The sequence below is a fragment of the Podarcis vaucheri genome (genome assembly GCF_965113315.1).
Source record: "Podarcis vaucheri genome assembly, chromosome: 1".
Taxonomy (NCBI): Eukaryota; Metazoa; Chordata; class Lepidosauria; order Squamata; family Lacertidae; genus Podarcis; species Podarcis vaucheri.
Window position 1 is genome coordinate 94634836 of NC_138759.1, and position 23321 is coordinate 94658156.

Sequence of the window (23321 nt, forward strand, 5' to 3'; positions counted from 1 at the left end):
TCCTCAGATGCCATTACAAATCTAATTTGTATACTGGGGTTACAGACAGCAGCAACCTAAGTATTAGATAGGGTATGCTTATTAAAGTCAGTTTTATTGTTCATAAATCCAGATAAAATATGTTTAAAGAGATGTACTATAATCCCTAGTATAAACTTTTCCTGATAAAAATAGTAGAATTTAGGGCATTCATTAGACAAAAAACTTTAAAGTGAAGTTATTTTTTCATATGTGATTTTCATATCACAAGAAAGATCTATGTTCTAAAAAACACTTTCATTCAAACACAAAAGATTATTACTAATTTGAGGCAGTCTGACCTGGTAAAAGATTTAGATAAACAAACAAACAAACAAACAAACATGTTAAAGATCCTAAGAAGGCCCAGACATTTAGTGGGAATTACCCTTGTTAATAAATTTGCAAAAGAAGGGCATATTTCCTGGAAAATGATTCTTAATTAAGCTTTGTATAATGGCTGTTACCACAGTCATTTTATAGAGCTTTTAGTCTTATGAAAGCAATTAAGAAGGGGGAGAGATAATATTTTTTTAAATCTCAAAGATTTGTTGAAAGTAAACAAAATGGGAAAAGGAGTTATACAGATCCTGAATTCAACACTTTAAAAAGCACTTGATTTTTTCCATCATTTTTCTTTTTAGGCGTGATAGAGATGGTTTCTTCCTATTTCCTCATTGCTTTATACAGTTTGAAAGTAATGGGGCATCCAGCTATTACCTTATCCTTCTTTATTACTTTTATTCTCACGTGCACATAGATACAAAAGCTGGAGATCAATAATTAAGTCACTACCTCCTCCACTTCCCATCTTTGGATCAGGAGCTACACAGCAACAATACAAGCAGCAGCAGCAGGGCTCATGTTTTGACTAATCAAGAAGCATCTCCTTTCTGGCAAATTGGCAATGAAGTCACATCCTTCATAGTCAGAGAACTACAAGTGCTCCCCTCCTTTAACATGAAGTAGCCTTACAGGACTTTACATCAGGCAATCTCTGCAGGGCTCTTGTAGGTGACAATCAGCAGTTAATCTGTGGCATCCCTGAACTTCTGAGGTTATGCAGAAAAGGGCTAATAGAGTTCTACACTTCCCCCACCTATTAACTTTCTCCTCCATTTTTCCTTTGTGCCATGTGAAAAAGGATGTTTGGAGTGCTCCAAATAATACTTTAGATGTGTCACAGAGAATGAAACCAAACAGTGCTTGGTGTCCATCTTGAAACAGAGTTGTTCAGGAAATGCAGGGTTGCTGTAGTTAATCATCACAATGACCCTGTGAGTTAGGTAAGGCTGAGAGTTAGTTCCTCTTCTTTTCCCTCTCAATTTCTTTTTAGTTAACCCCCCCACCCCCGTAGCTGCTTATTCTTGAATTTCTCAAACTGGTGACACCCACTTTAAGAGCCTTTCTACACGTGCAACCTTTTTAAAAATGTGGCTCATCAAAGCTCCCCTAAAGAACAAAAGATAATGCCAGTGGCAGGATGGTGTAATGGTTATGTATGTATTCATCACATGGGCTTTATGAGCCTCTTGTGTATTGTGTTCCAAAACCTAATAAACATTGAATGAGGAAAATTGTGACAAGGAGATGTATCATAACAAGAAGGTCCTCTCCACAATTTGTAGACGGCCAGCTTGAAAATTTTCGTTATAATAAAGAGGAATCAATTATATTTTTTCTCTTACTTGTCTTTTGGATCTTCAAAGCCCTGAAAAGAAAAAAATATATACAAATTAGCTAGCAGAATGACCTCAAGTACAATGAAGAATTCTGAACCATTACCCTACTAAATATTTCCATTTGTCCATATCACGGTGATAACAGTCATGCCAAAAGAAGGCAACATTATCAGTTATGAGTCAAAGAATAGAAATGTTTTGTAAAGTTCAACATAAAGGCTATAAAGTTGGTCACTTAAACTTCTGTGTCATACACCAGCTGATGTAAACATCATATTGTTCTATCTAAAACTCTTCCACAATGCACTGTGGTTCATTTTTTTACTATGTGTCCTTACAAATGATGTATTAAAGTACTGACTGACTGGCAGGTCGATCTGGATGTTTACCTTGTAAAAAACTGAAATAATCACTGATACCAGCTAGTGATCTGCTTAGTGCATTCTGAATGATTAATTAACTCAATCAAACTTGTTTATATTAATTCAAACAATCAATATAAGTAAATAATAATAATAATTGATTCAGTAGCACCGTAGAGACCAACTAAGTTAGTTCTGGGTATAAGCTTTCATGTGCATGCACACTTCTTCAGATACCAGGTATCTTCAGAAAGAAAGAAAGAAAGAAAGAAAGAAAGAAAGAAAGAAAGAAAGAAAGCTTGGGCAAACCAGTCCTTCAGTGGCCTCCTTCTTGAAATATTCAAAATTGCCAACAATTTCTGAGTTACCTTGGGAACAGAACAGCAACTGCTCATCTCTGCAAAGATCTTGCTGCAAAAATATCTCCCTGATTATGTTCAGAAACATGACACTAGCATAAAAAGGGGAAAAGAGCACTATCCCAACCTCCCCCCCCCAAAAAAAAGAGTGGGAACTAAACTCCTCTGTATATCTCACAGATATATGCCAAAAATATGATTCTTGGCTACTTGGTAAATATTAGCTTGTCCTGGGTCTACTTTGTTTTGTTTGGACTGGGAAAAGGAACCCTTAAAGCAACAAACAGTGAAGGCATTTCAGAGCAGAGGTTTTCCTAAAGCTGATGGTAGACTCTGGCCACACTCATGTTTGGCACACAATCTCTATGTCAATCACTTCCAGATCTCTTCCACTTTGGCTAACTAATGCTCAGGAGACAGCTCCTCAATTGCTCTGTGCAGAGACTCCTGGAAAAAGAATTACCCACTCCACAACACCACCATCAAGGAAACCATGGCAACAAACATTGCTACAAGAGGGAAGAATCTTTCACAACTGAGGACACTTCCCATTTGTTGCTTTTTAAGGGGAACGACAGCATATCTCCTTAGGAAAACCCATACTGGAGGTGCCATGGACATAAGAAGAAACATGAGTGCTGGCCCATCTAGATCAGTACAGTCTACGATGCTGCAGCATCTTTCCAGCATTTCCGAGGGGAAATTCCCAGCCCTACCTGGAGATACTGGTGCCTTAAACATGGGATCTTTTGTGTGCAAAGCATGTGGCCTGCCACTGCTCTCCCTCCACATATATAACCTATGTATGAAAAGCAACCCATAAAAATTGAGAAAGGCTGTTCACATAAAACAGGGGTAAGGAACCTCCAACCCATTTGGCCTGCCAGACTGTTTCGGTCAAGTCACACTCACTTGCCCCACATCTGATGTCTTATCAGGTATTGGAAACGTAAAGGCAGAATTTGGACAATAGGAGCTTTGCCAGCACCATGGATCAGCGGAGTCTGTACAGTGCTTCTTACGTGCCAACTATCAGCTGAGTGTTGGCAGTGTGTGCAGTACTTTCCAAGCTCCAAATAACAGCTGATTGTCAGTGCGTGGGAAGTGCTGCAGCACAGTTTTTTTTGCCTGCACGGTTCAATTTCAAATCATGCAGGTAAAAACGGGTCACCTGACATAATCATAACGTCAGGTGATTGAAAATTAAGCAGCAGTTCCCACCCATTAAGCTCAGCTCAGAGGTGCCTGGAAATAATTTCTGATTGGCTCACAGGGGAGCGAGTTCCCCACCCCTCATATAAAGCTTCAGATAATCTAAATGAGACTTCTTTATTCAAGCAAATTTTCAAATTGTCACCTTAAAAAAAACCACACACACAGATACAAACAAAATTGGGCCTGTGGATTTATGGAAGTACACACTTTAACATAATCTTGGACAGTAAGATAATGATTTGGAAACAAAGTAATGGAAACAAAGTAGGTGAGCTGTCCAGTCTTGGCTGGTTAGTGACAGCTGCAAATCAAAGCCAAGTTCAGGAGAATGGAACAACAGATGATTTCGGATGAGGGGGCAAGCCAAGCTACAAATTAGGAACAGAGACATGAGCAATGCTTAAAAGAGAGAAGGAACCAGAAGATGCTACAGGTAGGCCAGCTATCTGTGGTCTGATGAACAGCATGAAGATGTAAAATTACAAGGGAAAAGAGTAATGCTGGCAGTTCAAGAGCTGCTTCCCACAACAGGAGATAAGAGATAAGAACAGTATCTTATGTGAAACGTCATATTTCCTTTTAACTTAATAAGCAGTTTCCTTACATTTAAAAACGTAAGAGACAACAACTATGAAACTCTTGATTCTCTTTCACACATGGGGCAACCTGCCCCACCAATTAAAGCAACAAGAGACAGTGAGGTATTTTATTCCTGTCTTCCTCCAGCGGGAAAACAAGTCATGGAGCAACTGTGTTAGCATTATATCTGAACAAGTGAAGGTTTGTTCTAGGGAGGTAATACAAAACCACACATGGGACCCAGGAGGTGCTGTGAAACCTGGGGCTGATCACCAGCCAGCTTCAGCTGCCTCAAACCCCATGCAGCCCCACAAGGTGGTTCCATTGGGAAAGGGTTAGAACTGTGTGTGAACTAATATGTTTTACCATGGTTTATGGCGTGACACTGTGCCCAAACATAACCACTGTGTTGGAAAACAGCACTGAGAGTGCTGAGCAAGTTATTTTACTCATATACCTGCAGCTGGTGCATGTTCACGACCTCAGACTCTTTTATTTAACCCAGTGTGATAAACTGCTATTTTAGCAATGTTTCCTTTGCACTGTAGGCTAAGGAACTTCTGTTTTATGACTTATTTGGCATGTAATTTTCTGTGATGGATACTATTGGTTTTTCTAGTGCATTGCACAATTGCATGGAAGCATAATTAAGAAAAGTTTGATTAATTATAAACTCCTAACTTGGGTTTTGTAACATGAAACAGTACCAGCTTTGGCATAGGTTTTTTGGGGGAAGTAGGAGTGGGGCAAAGAGATTTGCAGGTTTGTAGTTAGTGGAGCTATCCAGAAGCAAATTAATCATAAAACACAGGTCTTCACTATTCCAAGAGCAAAGAAAGAACAGTTAAGAAAGAAATGATGTTCTACAAAGAAAGACAACAATGGCTGGAAACAGAGTTAATTTTTTCAGAGAGTTGAAGGTGGAATAATAGAAGCATTGTTCCCTGCAATGTGCATTCTCATTCCAGTATCATCTCTGGTAAACACACTTTGCAAGCTTTTTGGATGCTTTTAAAACAAGGAAAAAAGTATTTTAAAACAGTAGGCAAGGGAAATTAATATGGATACCAAGGATAACAACTGCATCTATTAAATTACCTTTGATTTTATCAAATATGCACAATCTATTGCACATAGCTACCCTCTACCAGCTTGTCATGGGACATTGTTGAATGATACATTTGTTTGATTCATTCTTGTTATAGGCATCACTTTAAGTCTTGGATTTTAATTATAATTTAACGCTATCTCTATACTTCTGGGAGAAGTATGGGTTGGAAATAATGTAATTGCTGTTGCTTTTAGTTTTGTTATATTTGAAAATCACTAAAATAGGGGGAGAATGATATCATCCTTATTTTTTTTAACCTTTTCTCTAGCCTATCATACTCCCTCCAGCTTGCACAATTACTAGTCACAACATGCATATTTGAAATGCTGTCAGCCAAAGGAAACAAATAAACTCTTCTTTGTATCAGTACAATGTTAGCACAACAATGAGCCCATACTCAGTACACAAATCCCCACATTTTTCACTGTAAGAAACACAAATCACGCATGTTATTTGTGTGTCAGATTCTCCAAAGCTAGTGCTATGATGCAGAAACATGCAATTCCCACAAAATATCCATTCACAAGTAAGTTAAAGAGAGAAAAGTTGCGCCATCTTCACGTTTCAAGATGTCTTCTACTCATACAGTGCACAAAGTGGAGGGTATTTTTTAAAAAAAATCGCAGTTTGATATTACAATAAATAATAATGTTTTCCCTCTGAATCACCAGCTAGACATAGCAAACTCTAATTAACAACATGATGCATAACACCTCTTGGCACAACTACCCTTTTCCTATGAATAGGATGATGCAAGCACCCTTCTAACGCCAATTGAAAGCAACATCTAATTATAATTACATGCTAGCTTGATTAGAATCTCTTAATCACATCATGCTTTGTGAGTTTGCATGACCAAAAAGCCAAGAGAGGTTTTATGTGAACAAAGGCTGCAGCTGCACTGATATTATGCTACTCCTACTTGACAAAACTGCATATGAAAAGCATGAGCATAAAAGCAAAATAACAAGAAAGGAGGGAAAAAACACCAGCAACATTCATTTTTAAGCCATATTACCAAATATATTCAAGCTGGTTAAACTGCATAATAGTGAATGTACAATTACTCATAGTAATATGTTTGCAAAAACATACAGTGCTATATGATCAACTCAATTACAGCCAGTAGAAATCTCTGCTTTTTCCATCTTTTTTTAAACAGAATTAACATTACAGGTAATTATGTCTCATGCCATATTCTGAAAGAGATGCAGGTTCAAAAGCATGTTCTTAATTTGGATATGCAGGATTGCATACCTGGATGAAGTTAATTACATAATTTGCATTCCCCTACACGCTGTGCAGTTGGTTTTAATATGAGACATGTTCTAGTCAGTGTGCAGTGCAGATGTATCTTTATCTTTGAAAGAACCATTATTTTAAAAAGGAAACAGATTTATTGGGTAAAGCCTTCTGTTAATTCACAGTTAATATGTGAAACTTCAGGGACAGGTATTTGAAAGAACATTATGTGAAACAAGTGGGTATGATAATAAGAATACTAAAATAGAAGTGAGTCTCAGTGCTTTTTTCCCCAGCTGGAACTCACCAGAACAGAGCTCCTTCACCTTTTTGGTGAGTTCCGGCAACTCTTTGTAGCGCTGCGGGTGCTGGAGTGATCCCCCTAAAAAAAGCTCTTTTTCTAGAAAAAAAGCACTGGTGAATCTGATATTGCTTTTTCAATATTTTGTTTTCCTCATGGTACATTTCTGTTAATAAGCCTACTTATTTTCAATAGTGCTACTATGCAGTAAGTAAATTGAGGATTTATTATCTTGTTTGTCTTCCTGATGCATGCAGAATGATAAGCCTACATCCTCTAAACCAGGGTGTTGCAAGAAATTTGGTTGCGAGTTGCTCTAATGTTGTTTCTAATGTTACATTTTTACTTCAATAATTTCCATAAATCTATCATAACATAACATGAGAGCAAAACATATAAATAACATGTAAAGAGAATGCAAGTGTCTAATTCACAGCTAAGATATGCCCAGTGAATTTCCCAATATGACTACCAAGAGGGTATTCAAGCTGCTCAGCACTAAACTATGAATATAATATATAAACTTTCTAAGAAAGCAGCTTGCTCCTGTCTTGATTAGATACTGCAACACACACACACACACACACACACACACACACACACACACACACACTATCACCACTTACTTACTTACTTCCTATAATGGCAACTTAAAAGTAAAGGTAAAGGACCCCTGACAGTTAAGTCCAGTCGCAAACGACACTGGGGTTGTGGCGCTCATCTCGCTTTACTGGCCGAGGGAGCCGACGTTTGTCCACAGACAGTTTTTCCAGGTCATGTGGCCAGCATGACTAAGCCACTTCTGGCAAAACCAGAACAGCACACGGAAATGCCGTTTACCTTCCCGCCGGAGCGGTACCTATTTATCTACTTTGATGTGCTTTCAAACTGTTAGGTTGGCAGGAGCTGGAACCGAACAATGGGCGCTCACCACGCCGCAGGGATTCGAACTGCTAACCTTCCGATCAGCAAGCCCTAGGCTCAGTGGTTTAGACCACAGCACCACCTGCGTCCCATAATGGCAACTTATCCAGTCAAAATTGGGTCCAATTACTTGTGAGTAAGTCCTAGTGAACAACAGTGTTGTCACTTCCAAGTAAATATTCAGGGGACTGCACTTTAAGCTGGTTTTGGACACTGTACCCTAGAAACACCTGGTGTTCTGTGGCAGACAAAAGAACAAGTTCCATATCTGTTTGACTCCTCCAACCCAATGGGGAAGGGTTTATGGACCATCCACAGGACACACTAAGAAGAACTCACAGAGTTCAAGTCAATTTTGCTGAATATTCTGTTTCCCACAGGCATCTGGTAGGCCACTGTGGCAACAGGATGCTAGACCAGATGGGTCATTAGCCTGATGCAGCAGGCTCTTCTTATGTTCTTATCTAGTGGTGGGTTATACCCAGGAATGTGGTGTCTCTCATTTCTAAAAGGGGCTGGGCTGAGCTTTGAATGACAGTGCCACTCTTGGCAGTCCTTAGGCTCCCAAACTCATTGCCCAGCTAAGCAATAATACCTCTGTTGAAGATGGGTGAGGGGCTCCTGCTTCATGTCTGACCAGCAGATTACACAGCTGAAACAAGTACTGTGTTTTCCCCAGTAGTCAAGCCCACAAGCCACTTTCACAGTACATTTTTGAGTTTTAACACTGGACTTTGGGCTGTTGGTGAAAGTACTCCTTATTCTTTAATGTGAAACTTTCCCTTTAATTGTTGTTCTGTGCTGAGGCTGCCTCCAGATTGCCGGTATTTTGCCAAAAGGATTCAAGCACATACTGGAAAATTAGGTTTGCACAATTAAACTGGATTAAAGTTGCCCTGATGCAACAAACCCACTTTAAAAGTGGACTTCTCATGGTTAGGAAAATGACAGGGATGAATGAATGATTAATGGGAAGTATGACTGCCACACAAACAAATGAGTATGAATGCTCATTTTCAAATAACTGCCTTGCAAACTAATCAGAATGAATTTTCAATAAAGACCAGACATAGTCTAACCTCTCCCTAAGATTTGTCCAAGCAAATCAAGATGAATGCTCAATCAACAGGTCATCTGGAAGAGCTCTGAATTTCATCTTCTGCCTCATCATCATTGTGTGAGAAACCCTTGCTTAGTCTAACTGGGGGAGGAGGGAGATCAACAACAACAGAAATAAATTAAAAACAGATTAGACAGGGTAGACCCAACGTAGACTGCTTTGCAAGAAACATAATAGGGTATAGTAAGCCATTCCGCATTCCCTTTTAGACAGTGCTGTTTGTGGGACTCCCCGCCCCCCGAAAATGCAAGGTAAATTACACAGTTTACTTTACCTTTCAGACTGTGTAGTAAGAATGGCCTTGTCTAGGATAAGTGTTAGCAGCAGATGTTTGATGCAATTCGGGTTGTACCAGTCTTTTCCTACTGCTGCCGTCAGTCAGTCCTGAGCCCAGCAGCAGATACTGATGAGATACAATCCAACCCTCTGGCTGGTCCTCACAGTTTACGTAAAGGACACTATTTTTTAGAAACAGTATTACTTGGGGGTTGTTTGTTGTTGTTCTTTAAAGTTTGAACTACTGTTTATGAGCTCGGGGTTTATAGAGCATGTTGTATCTGGTTTGATTTGTACCTCAATTGCTCCCTAACATACTAATGCCACAGCCACCATAGACTAAATATAGGAATATATATTTACATATACACACGCAAACTTCACACACAACAGCAACACATTGCTGCATAAAACTGAACAGCGTTACCATTCTTTTCATCTCCTTGGAAACTTGGTTGCTGCCAAGATGGTTGTAAAAGGAGCGATCTACTCCCCAGTGTGGTGGGTTGTGACCAATGGAATTAGCGCGCTGACGATTCATCTTGGCTATTGTCGCTTTCTCATCTTTCTAGAAAGAAGAACATAGTAAAGAGATTATATTTCGAAACATTTCAGTGGCTATATGTCATCCTAAACCCTGTCTTAACTTCTTTATAATCCTCAACCAGCATATTAACCAAAATCTTTAAGACTGAATGGCTGTGATAAGTATTCTTCTCATGTTACTCACTATATTACACCCTATGGTCCCCTGGCAGGTTACAACAAATAAAATGTTTAAAATAGCAAAAGTTACAGAAATAAGGTGTCAAAAGCCATGGCAAAGGAGAGGTGGGTTTTCAGCACTCGCTGAAAGCTGTATGATGAAGGTGTGGGAAACGAGCTCCACAACTTAGGAGCTGTCACGGATAATGGCCTCTCCCAGGCCACCATCCCACCATGGAACCCTCCACCCATCTTAGCACCCAAAAGGGTCTATAGGGAAGGAGGTAGTATTTCAAGTATATGGAGCCTGAGTCATTTAGGGTTAAAATTTGTTAGAAAAAATTGAACATGGCCACATTAAACAAAAAATTCATAAATGGCAAATTACAGAAAGATCAGCAAAGGAGAATTGAACCCCATGATAACCATGCCTTCTCTTTTCTGCATCCAAAAAGTGCTGTTTAATGTGAAGAGCTCCAACTACAGATGTCTAGTACGAGAATGCTGCATTATGACCGAAAGTGAGGTTCAAGTGCTTCTAAAAATATAATACTATGAACTCACTTAGTTATGTATTTAGCTGGCTTTTTCCTTTCAGAAATAGCCGCAATGATTTATTTTACATTCCTAGTCTGTCTATTTCTGCCTTCCAGCTGAAAGTGATTTTACATCTACAGATTTTAAAAATATATCTCATTAGATGCCAAAAAAGGAAGAAAGAGCAAATCAGTAATCTGCAGCTAAATATTTATTGCATGGCATGAACAAATGACATTGTCTGTACATTTTATTATAGCTCAGCTAGGGGTTTTGCAACTAGTAGTTATCTAAAAAGCTGCCATAAAACCAAGCCTTTATCTTTCTTTAAAACTGTTTCATTACATTATAAAACCCTCCTATTCACAGATAAGAGCTGTCATATCATGAACTTTCTCTAACGATCATATTTCTGACTTACTGAGAACAATGTGTATTAAATGCTTTGAGCACTTAGGAAAGACACTTTGTATTATTTCAAGAGGTTTCTTCATTTCAGGGTTTGCCAGTACATCCTGCAGTCCTAACTTCACTGGAGCAGGATGTGGGAGAAAATGGAGCAGCAATTTTTTTTTTATCTCACCTTACTTTCTAATACCAATAACAATCCAGCTCAGGAGAACATTCAGAGTGGACTGGGTCTCTTAGTCTCATCGCTGGGACAGTGCAGACAGATGGAAGACCAGCCCAGCTGAGCACGGATAGCATATTTCCCTCGGTACCCATTCTGACATGCCTTAGTTAGGACAGCTACCTCTCTTGCAAAGGCTAATCTGATATATTCTAGGACATCAAATGAAACCAGTGCAGCCGTTTGCTTATTTAAAACAAATAGAGAGAATTTCCACCTAGCACAATGGCAATCATTCTGTGAGGGCAAGCTTTTCAGCTTGCCAGACGAAACAATCCCTGTTCTCCACCCCCTCCACACTGTTCTGGGGGTTCTTCCAGGCATTCGCCGCCCCAGCCAATTCTGTGGGCTTGGAGGAAGGACAGAAGGGGAAAGTCCAACTATGCTAGCAGAAGTCCTTGCATGGGCTTCTGCTAGCAGGAATCATTGTTTGAATCCTGCCCCAAAGCTGCAACTCAGTAAACAGAATTGCACTGTTAATTCACATTTCTGTTTTGGAGGGTATTCTTTTTATTCTGTTTATGTTGTTTTAATATTGTTCTGTCTATAACAGTAATGGGGGAGGGACCGACCAAACAAGCCCACAACTCTTAGCACCTGTTAAAAGACATTAGACAAAGGCCTGGTCCACATGTCACACTACGCCAGGCCTTGGCCTTAGGGGGAACAATGAACCCCCATAGCACAGCATGCAGCTGCTATGCCATGGCAAGCTAAGGAAAGGTTTGATTTAGCATTTTTATTTAGGATGTTGTCTGAATTCAGACTTGTGGTTGAGCTCTCTCCAGATTTACTGTGAGCTACAACCACAGGGCCCAGGGTGGTAGTGGGGTAGCAGTGAGGGTGTTTTTATCGGCAGTTCTACTGTGGGGTATAGCTAAGGACAGATAAAAGGAAAACACTTATCTATGGCTATAATAAAGTGATGTAATAGCCCTCCAAGTCAATAAAAGTACCTCTTGCAATGGGCCACAAATTGTCTTAGGTGTGTTGCAGTTCCCACCAGATAAAACACAGTATGGGGGAGGGGGGAGAAGCCTACAGCTTCTGCAGGCCAAGCTACTTGTGCTAAATAAAGCACATTTTGCAAACCTGCCAACTTTGCTGCTAATTGTAAAAAGTTTATGCAAATGAAGTCATTCACTTCGAGTGCTGACAAACACAGTCACCATTCTCTTGAAAAATGCAGCAAACTTTTAGCAGCTCATATAAAATTGAAACTGTAAACATATATGCTCCATTCCTAAAAATGAGGCCATCTGTCTTCTTAATAGTGTCCTGAAGCTCAGGGTACAACTTACTGTTATTTGTCTGGAAATGATTGGTAGCATTTTTTTTTGTCATTGCCTGGATTTGTAGCTCTGGATACAAAATGGAGTGCACCATATTTATTTTTAAGTATCTGAAGAACAATCTACTTTAAGAACCTTCTGAGATTAAAATCAGAGCTTCCCTAATTTAATGCTGAAATATTTATAAAGGTCACTATGTTCAGACAGTTTGTTTTTCCCCCTTTACACAAAGGGAAAGGTTTCTCTCAAAACTCTGAATGATTTACAAGGACAATTCATAAGTATCCAAGCCTCTTATGGTAAGGAAACTCAAGATTGCAGTATTAGAAACGCTTTGTTCCTTGTCATTAGCTCTTTTGTACTTTCAAATGTTAAGTGTTACCATGGACCAACATCAGCCTCTTTTAGCTATGCGTATGGGAGATTCCTCAAATCGGAGCAAAGAACAGATGTAAAGCTATTTATTCCACCGCAAGCACAGCATAGGGAAAGACTGCATGCAGGGTTCAGATAGGGAAAGGTACAGAAGGAGGCATTGCTGTTAGCTCTGAAGACTGTTCTTTGTGCTAAGCTGAGATAAAAGACAAAATTAACATTTTCTGTCTCTGATTATGCTTCTTTCTGTTCCACATTCTTCTTCATTTCAATTAAAGCTCTCTATTCTGCTGTGTAGGGGACGCGGGTGGCGCTGTGGGCTAAAGCCTCAGCGCCTAGGGCTTGCCGATCGAAAGGTCGGCGGTTCGAATCCCCGCGGCGGGGTGCGCTCCCGCTGCTCGGTCCCAGCGCCTGCCCACCTAGCAGTTCGAAAGCACCCCCGGGGGCAAGTAGATAAATAGGTACCGCTTACCAGCGGGAAGGTAAACGGCGTTCCGTGTGCGGCTCTGGCTCGCCAGAGCAGCGTTGTCACGCTGGCCACGTGACCCGGAAGTGTCTGCGGACAGCGCTGGCCCCCGGCCAATAGATGTGAGATGGGCGCACAAACCCCAGAGTCTGTCAAGACTGGCCCGTTCGGGCAGGGGTACCTTTACCTTTACCTTTATTCTGCTGTGTAAATTGTGGACATGCCACTCAGTTCATGTTCATGCATATATGACACCCTCTGAGCTACTTTGCCCAAAGCAATGTAGGCTTCATCATTCTAATCCATCTAAGTGGTGCTTTCTAGACTGATTTGTTTTTCCAACAGCAACATTGTAACAGAGTAAATTTATACGAACTGGACTCAAACTTGGCTGAAATTCATAAAGTCTGAGATATTAAGATTATCTGATTATCTTGCTGCATTAGGATCACATGAAAGTCATCTCAGTAATCATTCTGTTTGTTCAGCTGGGTGGATTTCTAGAACACCACTTGGAAAAAAATTGACTTGCACTCCTAGGAGTTGATGGAACTATTTCTGCTCTAAACATCACTTTCAACATTTTTGTTCCATTACATTATTTTAGAAAGAAAACCCCAAGCAACCTGTACCCAAGTTTAGTAGGACACAATCCAGATACAGCCTATAGAGAGGTCTTTGAAGGACATTTGTTTGTTTGTTTGCCCATAAAAAGATCTCTACATAGGGTGATGTTAAAAAGTTTTCACTGTTAGCCTCCGTTTTGTGTTCAGGAGTGAACCAAAGATGGGTTTGGCACAAGTGAACAACCATAGAAAACAGACCTCTTGCCTTGATCTCATATACAGTTGTAGCTGATTTCTCTGTGCTTAACATTGTTAGCGAGATCACGAGGAACCAGAATGTTCATTGATTGACTCACCAGGGAGCTAGATTGTAATAATGGTACCAAGGCAAAATACTTGGATGACAAAAGATAAATGGATACAGGTTTTTGCATCTAAAAGCTTGTGCACTAAGCTCTAGAGACAAGATTTCTCCATCAACCAAAAATTCTATAGAAATATAAATAAAAACCAGATAGAAGCATAGCATCTGCAGTCAATACAGCATGACTGACCGGAAAACCACTTGCCATGATCATTGTTCTTGATAGGTAAATCCATTCAAGAGGAACATCCACAAGGTAAACCTTCCAAATGAGTCATGCTTATTTGTTTACGTGCTCAATCTATCTCATACAAGAACTTTCCCCGTTATATTACTGTGGTCTTCTGGGTGCAAGTCAACTCATGGGTCCAATCAGCAGAAGTCTTGTGCAAGGAAACAGGGCTTCCCCGCTCCTGAACCCCTTAATTGCCTGGGGGGGGCAGACTGGGAAAACTCCCGGAACAGCACATGGCGGGGGGGGGAGAGGGGGGACTGTTTTGTCTCGCAAGCTGAAATGTTTGCCCTGATGGAACAACTGTCTTAGTGTGATCTTGAATTCCTCCCACTGAATTAATGGGTGTAACTTAGTCTCATTTGTTAATTTCTGAGTAAATTTTAGTTGAAAGCACCCAAAATCTGTAATTCTAGACGCACATTTTAGGATTTAAGGTAAGTAATAAATCTTTGTGAAATCAGTAGTACAGTACTTCTGATAAAATATTATTCAGATCAGGCTGGGAAAAAATGTGATTTCACTAGAAGGGGACACATTGAAAACAATTATTATTGCAGCAAATAAACTGTGCAAAAAAATGGAATGTATAAACTCAAAAGAATGGAGAGCATCTAATCCTCTCAATAGTGAGAGCAACATGAACTCAATATGAACCATCTTACACCATGGACTCTTCCACTTCCCTCTTAGCAGGTTGTCATGGGTATGTATCTATGGTACCACCTTTTTATATGGCACAGCTGGACTATTAACCTATTATAACTTTTGGTTGACTCTTACCCTTTTTTGGCTGCATCGTACAATGAGGAAGGTCTCAATACTATGTTCTTTGAGGTAAGCATTACGTTCTCCTCCAAAACCAAGCTCCACTTCATAGTCACCATTCAGGTAGTTCAGTGTAGCTTTTGTTATGTGGATTCGCCTTGGATGAAGACAAAAGGCAACCAAATAATAAAAATCATTGAATGAACTGAGAAAGAAGCAGTCTGGAAGAGAAAACTATTACATGCAATGGAATGGTCAAGTTGTACTGAAATCCTACCCGGCAACTATAATCGTTCCACAGTTTTGTGCTTAACATAGAGGTCAATAACATAAAAACAAACGTTATGCCTATGTTTTCCTGTGCTTATAAGTATCCCTTGACTAAACTGTTATTTTATTTGTTCAACCATTCAACCTATGCCACCCCAGCTCACCAATAACAGGCAATGGTTCACTGCCACGCCTAACTATCCCTCTTCTCTTTGATATGGTCAAGAGACACCCTATGAGAGCTAGGGTCAAGGCTTCTTGGCTCATTTACAAGAGGCCCTTCACCTGACTTCAGATTTTCAAGGAAAGGGTAGATACTTCTCTTTTAAAACAATTTTTAGGGGACATATACATACTGAAAATTTAATGAGGCTACAGTGGGGGGGGGGTTATTAGTCATACACACACGCACATGCATATTTTACTGATGCTTGTATTGTAGTTAACTGTTTCAATTTCCAGCTGGGAGATAAAGGCAGAACAAAAACATTTTAAATGGAATAAAATTGGAATAAAATATTGGAGCAACTTGTGTCGGTGACCATGATTTGTAGTTTAATTAGGGCTAAGCTGCAATGGTGTGTGCAAGTGCTTCTTATTAATACTTTCACACTTTGCAAAAAGAGGGGATGCATGCCTATTTAGGTTCTGTTTCCAAGTGAAAGCAGAAAACAATGGCCCAGCTTTGCACAACAAGCACAACATCCTTGACTTAGCATGACACAGCAGCAAATAAGACTCAGGAAGAGCAAAACGTGGCCTCTCCAAGAACCCTCATAGTTGCATTGTTTTAGTCAGACTGTGCAACCATTTGCTTTAGTGCTGGGGTAGTCAACCTTTTTATACCTACCACCCACTAATGCTTCTTTCTTGACGGTAAAATTTCCTTATCGCCCAGCAGTGCTCAATGGAAGGAGGATTCAGCTTGTGCCGTAGAACCCCCTACCGCCCCCCCTAGAATCCTGAAACGCCCACTAGTGGGCGCTAGGGACCAGGTTGACAACCCCTGGTTTAGTGTGTCATGCCAAACAAGACCATTGAACCAGACTTGTTTTTGTTACGTTGTTTGCATGTGAACATTTAGCACAGCTCTAAATTTCATAAACATTTCTCCAGTTAAAGGATTTGCTGGAATGGTTGGTCAGTAAAGGAAACCTCTGCAGACTGAGTTTTAGTGTCTCTGGTATAGAAAGCTGTTGTGAAAAAAGGAACAATGGAGTGTGAAAGTTTTGGATAATTGTAGCAATCCTTTCCCTGTGTAGGATCCACCACCTCCTGAGTCTGGCATTCTGCTACATGGGCAGATCAGACCCAGAGAAAGAGGAGTTAGTTTTGCACCATTTGTGCTATACCATTTCTATGGGCCAGATCAGGATTTTAAAGTCCACTTTTTGGTAACAAACATGAACAGGAAGAAGCAAAGAAATGGCATCCGAAGTTTTTATTTGGACACGCTGTACTTCCCATCTCTCCTTTTGTACAGAGAGCGCAACATCAAAAGTTAGTAATTTGCCCGAATCTAGGTAGAATTGCTTGTCCATAATTCCCATATCCAAGAATATAATTAAAGGGTAGATGTATTAATGTGAGGCTGCAGAGAAGTTACTGGAGCAAAATCAAATAGAACAGTAGACTTCAAAGGCAGGACTCTCTTACCCCGCTTTGCCGCCTGCTTCCATGTGATTAGCTAATGTGACATCATTTGACCACACATCAAATTGCCATTTCCTGAGGCCCAAGACACCACAATGAACTCTCCCGCTGTGGATCCCAACTCGCATGTTCACGTTGACACCTGTCACCTCCCGCACTAATCTGAAGAAGGATGCAGGAGGGGGAGGGAATGAAAGACATTGAAGAGGGCACACATTTGAACCGAAGAGACTGTCCTCAGTTTTTTTAAAAAATAATGTAAACACACACATACAGTGTTGCTTAAATGCTACATTTCACTAGGTAAGGCAGAAACCACACTGTGAAGTTTGGCTAGACCAGCAACACAAACCACTGGATGGAGGAGTTAGCCAAGGATGTTAATTTGCTTTCAGTTCAAAGCACAGTTTTTGTGTGTGGAGGGGGGATATCTGGGGCACGGCAAAGAGCTCTGGCCTCTGATTTCCACACCAAAGCTGGACATCACTTGCCAGCTTTCAGAGCCTCATTAAACATAATAGCCATGTTGTGAAGAGAAAAAGAACAAGATTCCAGAGCTCTCAATTTATTCACAGAGTACCAGGTATCAAATGTTCCAGAGATGAAACATAATACATATGTGAATTATTCACTGTAGCAAGACATGCTGAGCTGCTGCAGCAGCAGAGCAGACAGGTCTGTCTTCTTCAGTTACTCCCAACAGGCTTCAATGCTAATAAGCTCTCAGATGTACAAAGCTTGCTCCCAAAATTATCACTGGAATCCTTTGTGGGATTTTGCCTTTTAGGGCAAAAGTTTACTTGGAAGAACACAGCAATTTGCAATGAAATTATATCTAGGAATTAGGGAGGAAACCACTGAGGCGACTCTTGGCCTTGAAAGACCTTAAATGCTTGCTCGTGATTGCTGTCACTGAACATGTTATGGCTGCTGTGGGGAGCCGCCATAGCTCAGCCACTTCCAGGATGGTTGTGCTGTACAGAGAGTAACAGTTAACTTCAGTGGAATGAGAAGATGTCATGGGTCGGATTGTCTAATGAATCAAGCATGACCGCATTGTAGACAGAAACTGCATTCTGCACTCTGCTCCCCCAGTTCTGCCTTTTCTTTGCAGAATGCAACTTTACTGGTGGAAAGGTTTTGAAGACATGGGAAGGTGTCATTTCAGATCTGCTACTGATTTAATAGAACTAGTGCAGAGCGAGTTGAGTGGTTCTTCGTTCAAGCCTCTTGCCTTAGCTGCCCGTAAGGTAGTATCAAGCTCTGTTCTTCCTGCCTCAGTGCCTCTCCCCAACCCCTATGCATATCTGTAATGAGAGGATCATACTGCTAACACAACTCATGGGAGTTCTGATATAGTGTTGTGTGCAGCAATCAGAGTACTTGACATGCTTTCTATGCAACTGTATTAGGAACAAACCACATGTGACACCAGGAGATCTGTGATCAGCTCTACCGTGGAGTTTTACAGCTGTCAGGCCCAGTTCAGAATGGGGTCATGGAGCTCAGAAGTGGTTTTCAACTTTTCTATTATTTGCATGATCTAAGCTCTCCTGTTCCAAGCTTTGGGGAAACTGGGAAACAGACAGGAACCAAGGGGGAGGAATTTAGGGCTTGTGGTGAACAAATTATAGGAAATCCATTCCAGGGGCTGGGGTTGGCTCTTAGTGGATGCTATGATCTTAGATCACCAGTGTTCCCCAGGCATCAGATAACATCAGACATTTATTTCCCCTGTGAACCTCATGCTGAACATTAGGTGTGAAGACAAATGCAACATAAAAACATAATTCACAGGAGGTCTCTCAGCCAAAGTGTAACCATTGGCTGCACATTTCCCCTCAAACATTATGTGCAATCAGAGGAGCTCCTTGTAACCTTCACTTTCTCCTAGCTTCACAATTTGTATGACAGCATTTGTATGAATCAAACACTGGCTCAGTTATAGTGTTGCCCCTTCATGCTACAGATACCATGTCACTTTTAAAAAAGGCACATGTATGGTTATTCATTGATTGGTTGCTTTATTAATAATAAAGACAAACTTCTTTTTGAGGGCAAAAATGCTGCAGAGATGTGAGAGAAGAAGAGAAGAAGAGTTTGGATTTGATATTCCGCTTTATCACTACCTTAAGGAGTCTCAAAGCGGCTAACATTCTCCTTTCCCTTCCTCCCCCACAACAAACACTCTGTGAGGTCAGTGGGGCTGAGAGACTTCAAAGAAGTGTGACTAGCCCAAGGTCACCCAGCAGCTGCATGTGGAGGAGCGGAGATGCGAACCCGGTTTCCCAGATTACGAGACTACCGCTCTTAACCACTACACCACACTGGCTTCTTGATGACATCATTGATGTTGGTCCCTCAGTGATGTGCACAGTGCATGCCGAATTCTGCTAAAAATTTGCAGCATCATTTTTCACAACTTTTGCCTCACAAGGAATATACTGATAAAATGAATGCAGCGAGAACACTTCCAAACAGGTTGCTTTCATCTTTATCCTATGGTGTTCCACATGGTTGTGTACCTGAGGATGGCTAGGATTTTTTTTGCATACAGCAAAACAAAGTATGTGAATCAAGCCTTGGTTGTTGAGGGCAGAATCTAAGCTGTGGTCCTTGCTTATTTTAGTGCTGCTCACATCAGGCCAAGCAATTGTCACATTTCTCAAAACTGTCCTTGACAACATTCAGTGCAAGCCTGTTCATATCTACTCAAAAGTAAGCCCTACTGACTTCAATGGGACTTAGTTCGAGGGGAGTATATATGAATGCACCTGAGGTGCCTAAATCCCACATAATTCCTCCCCATCCCACTATGAATCTTTTCTAGTTTGGCCCTGATACAATGTCGTGCTTTCTCTAATTCACTGGGGCTGCAAGCAAGGCTCTGTGGCATTTCCACAGAGCAGCAGTGTGTTTTATATAAAGCACCGATACAGGCACTGAAGTGCACTCCATTTTTGTTTACAAATTGTTCCCTGTCAGCTTTGAAAAACCTGGTTCCCACTTTGTGTGGGATGAAAAGGATTCAACAATCTTATCTCTTTGCTAAATCTGGAGTGAGAGACTTTTTGTTCTCACTGCCTCCTCCATATTCTCTGATGAAAAGAGAATGCTTCTCAGACAAGCGAAGGTAATAAAAATCAGAATGCTGGAATGGCAAGCACTAAAACTGCTGGTCCTTTTAGGATGCTCTTTAAGCTTGTGAAACATTAACACAGCGCTATTTTGCTTTCGTAGCTTTTCAGCATCTATTTCGTGGAAATTATTATTATTATTATTTATTGAATTTATATACCGCCCTATACTTGGAGGTCTCAGGTAAAGAGCTGAAAGGATAAGTAAGAAGCGGATTGTTTGCCTTGAAATGGAGATGTCAAGTATTGGTTGAAAGAATGGGTGCAATCCAAAGAAAAGTTGCTGCTCTATGTCATACAGAAAACTATATGATTTAAGATGACAATCAACTGCTTGCATATGCAAGTTCAAGGTGCCCCTAACTTTGTTGGGATTTTGCTCAATATCTTTAACAGAGCCTTCAATCGTGTGAAATATCAAGTTTTTGACCACCCACAGACTCTTCCTCAGGCAAAGAAGTTCAACATAAAACAAAAGAGATCATAATGTCCTTACTTTTTCAGGTTTGGCATCTTAGCACACAGCTGCTTTGAGACATTAGCTGGGTCACTGCCATGCTCATCAATCTAGTTGCCCAATCTAGTTGCCCAAGCTGCCCTTCAGCTTGAAGCAGACGATCAAAAAGAACTTTAACTGCAGCTATTCCAGTTGTAACACCAGCAGCCATCTAGACACAAAGAGCATCTGCACAAGCCAAGCTTTGGTGAGAATATTTTTTTACCTAGACTCTGGAGGGGAATTTGCATCCAGTCCATGGCATGACAGGAACCAGCTTTGCCCCACTTTGATCCCAGTTTGGATCAGGGCCCTGCATAGTTGCTATCTGCATGACAGGAACCAGCTGCATCATCATGCAAGCATGGATGCTGGACATGTATGCCAGAATATGCAGTCATGGAAAGTGATGACAATACACCGTTTGTACCACCACTTTTCCCTAATAGGAATCCACGACCCAATTATGCTTCTTCCATTCACCAGGTTTGGCACTTCCATAGGCCGCTGTTAATAAGCTACTTGTAAATTAGCACTGAGGATCTGTTTACCAAAAACTTCACCATGGTCAGTTTGTTGTTTTACTGACTCCAAACAATAGTAAGTGACTTCTTGAAAAACCAACATGAAGGAAGTAGAACTACAAAATGGGAGGGACAATGCAAGGTGTGTCCCCCCCAATTCCAGTATATTTAAATTTCTTAAACATTCATCGTATTGATATTTCAAGCATACACTCTTCTTCGGGGACATTTGCTTCATACATTTGTTTTGTTCTTTTTGCACTTGACAAATCAAGTTAATATTCTCTAGTGTTGTGTTTCCCTGTGCTGAAGAGCTGCAGAAGTACTTTGCTGCATGTATAGTGCAGGGATGACAAGTACTCAGTGGGTCACACCACAGCTGCTGCAAGTCTTCTTTATTGCACTTGTATCTGGGGCTTTCCCCCAGTACCAGAAGCTTTCTCTCTCCTATTCCACCCAAACCTTTGGTCTCAGCTAGACTTTGACCTGCTGGTATGAAACAGTCATATTGATTTACAAGATATAAAATTAATTGGAAGCACACATATACACACACAATATATATATCTATATTTGTTATGCAGGTTTTGGTACCCGTGAAAATCTACGAAAGCAACTATATTTGTTATTTATCCACTGCCCCTCCCTGTGGTGCTTGGTACTTACGAGATAGCCTCTATCATATCCATTCCCATTTCAACACAGCAGTGTGCGTGGTCTGCTCTTGCCTCGGGTAACCCAGACACACAGTAATAGCAATCGCCTAGGATTTTTATACGTAAACAGTGATTCTCCTGCAAAACAATAAGAAGAAAAATAAGCACTTTTACTTCAGGATGTTAACAGTTTGCCGCTTAAGGCAATGAATTTTTTTGCAAAAGTCTAAAGCAACATCATGCGAAAGGCACCGTTATACAGTGGTGCCTCGCAAGACGAAATTAATTCGTTCCGCGAGTTTTTTCGTCTAGCGAATTTTTCGTCTTGCGAAGCACGGTGTCGGAAAAGTTTTGGAAAAGCTTCAAAAATCACCAAAAACCTCATAAAAGGCTACCACACCGCGTTCTATGAGTTGCTCCTCGAAGTCAAGTCGCAACTGTATTAACGGTGTTAAGAAAAAGGAAACAAACTTGCAAAAAACGCAAGACGTTTTCGTGTTGCGAAGCAAGCCCATAGGGAAATTCGTCTTGCGAAGCAGCTCAAAAACCGCAAAACCCTTTCGTCTAGCGACTTTTTCGTCTTGTGAGGCATTCGTCTTGCGGGGCACCACAGTAATACATTTGAGGAAGCAGAAGGAAGAGGGAAAACTTACAGCTGCAAGTTTATCAAATCTGGCAAAGAGTTCGTTCAGCGTCATCACCAGCTCCTGGGCAGTACACTGGGAGGCCAGGCTGGTAAAGCCCTCAATGTCGGCAAAGAGAATGCTGCAAGGATAGTAATGGGGAAAGAAAACCGTGGGAAACACAGGTATTGGTAAATAAATGCTTCTCATTCATTCTGCCATCTACAAAGTTATGCAGAACTTTCCTTATCCATAAGAGCATGCCCCTATGTTGGACTCCTTAAAATACCATTGAGAAATCAGTTTCAGTATAGGTGTAAATCCCTAAAACTCTTAATATATGTTTTTCCATAGTGTCTTTTTTTCTTGTTTGAGACATCCTATAACTCATCCTCTTTTGATGAATTTATCAGGGCACCTCGACAAGAGACAGACTATATACAGTTTCTCAGATACAGTCCCAAATATCTCTGACCAGGTAGCTATAAAAACAAAAAAAGCTCTGTGTGTAAGAGCTCAAAGGGTTGACTGTGCTAGCTAAACTGCATAAATTGCATGGCTCTTAGTTTTCTTCTTTGCTATTTGTGCTCTGCGTTTTAACATGAAAGGGGTCGTATGACCACAAAAAAGAACAAGTGACTAAGATACAGCACAAGACAATTCAGACCAATGCATATTTTATATCTGCTTTACATTCCACAAATTGGTACTTTAAGTATGCTCAGTTTAATCGCTCTCTATGCCATTCTGGGATAAGTTTAAATTTTAACAAATGATATAGTGATTCAAGTTTATACCAAGTGGTATATAAATTTATCATCATTGTCGTTGTCAGTG

At 40.6% G+C, this 23321-nt stretch overlaps 1 protein-coding gene across 4 annotated transcripts in view; it reads right to left on the bottom strand.

Annotated features, from left to right (window-relative positions):
* Positions 1-23321, bottom strand: part of ADCY5 (adenylate cyclase 5) — a 189597-nt gene that overhangs the window by 31059 nt on the left and 135217 nt on the right. For all 4 annotated transcript variants that reach the window (XM_082235103.1, XM_082235102.1, XM_082235101.1 and 1 more), the window contains 6 exons: positions 22515-22626; positions 21872-21999; positions 17052-17210; positions 15141-15282; positions 9617-9757; positions 1707-1729 (listed from right to left, as the gene is read on the bottom strand). In XM_082235103.1, coding sequence (XP_082091229.1) covers positions 1707-1729; positions 9617-9757; positions 15141-15282; positions 17052-17210; positions 21872-21999; positions 22515-22626 — 705 coding nt within the window. The remainder of the gene's footprint in view (positions 1-1706; positions 1730-9616; positions 9758-15140; positions 15283-17051; positions 17211-21871; positions 22000-22514; positions 22627-23321) is intronic.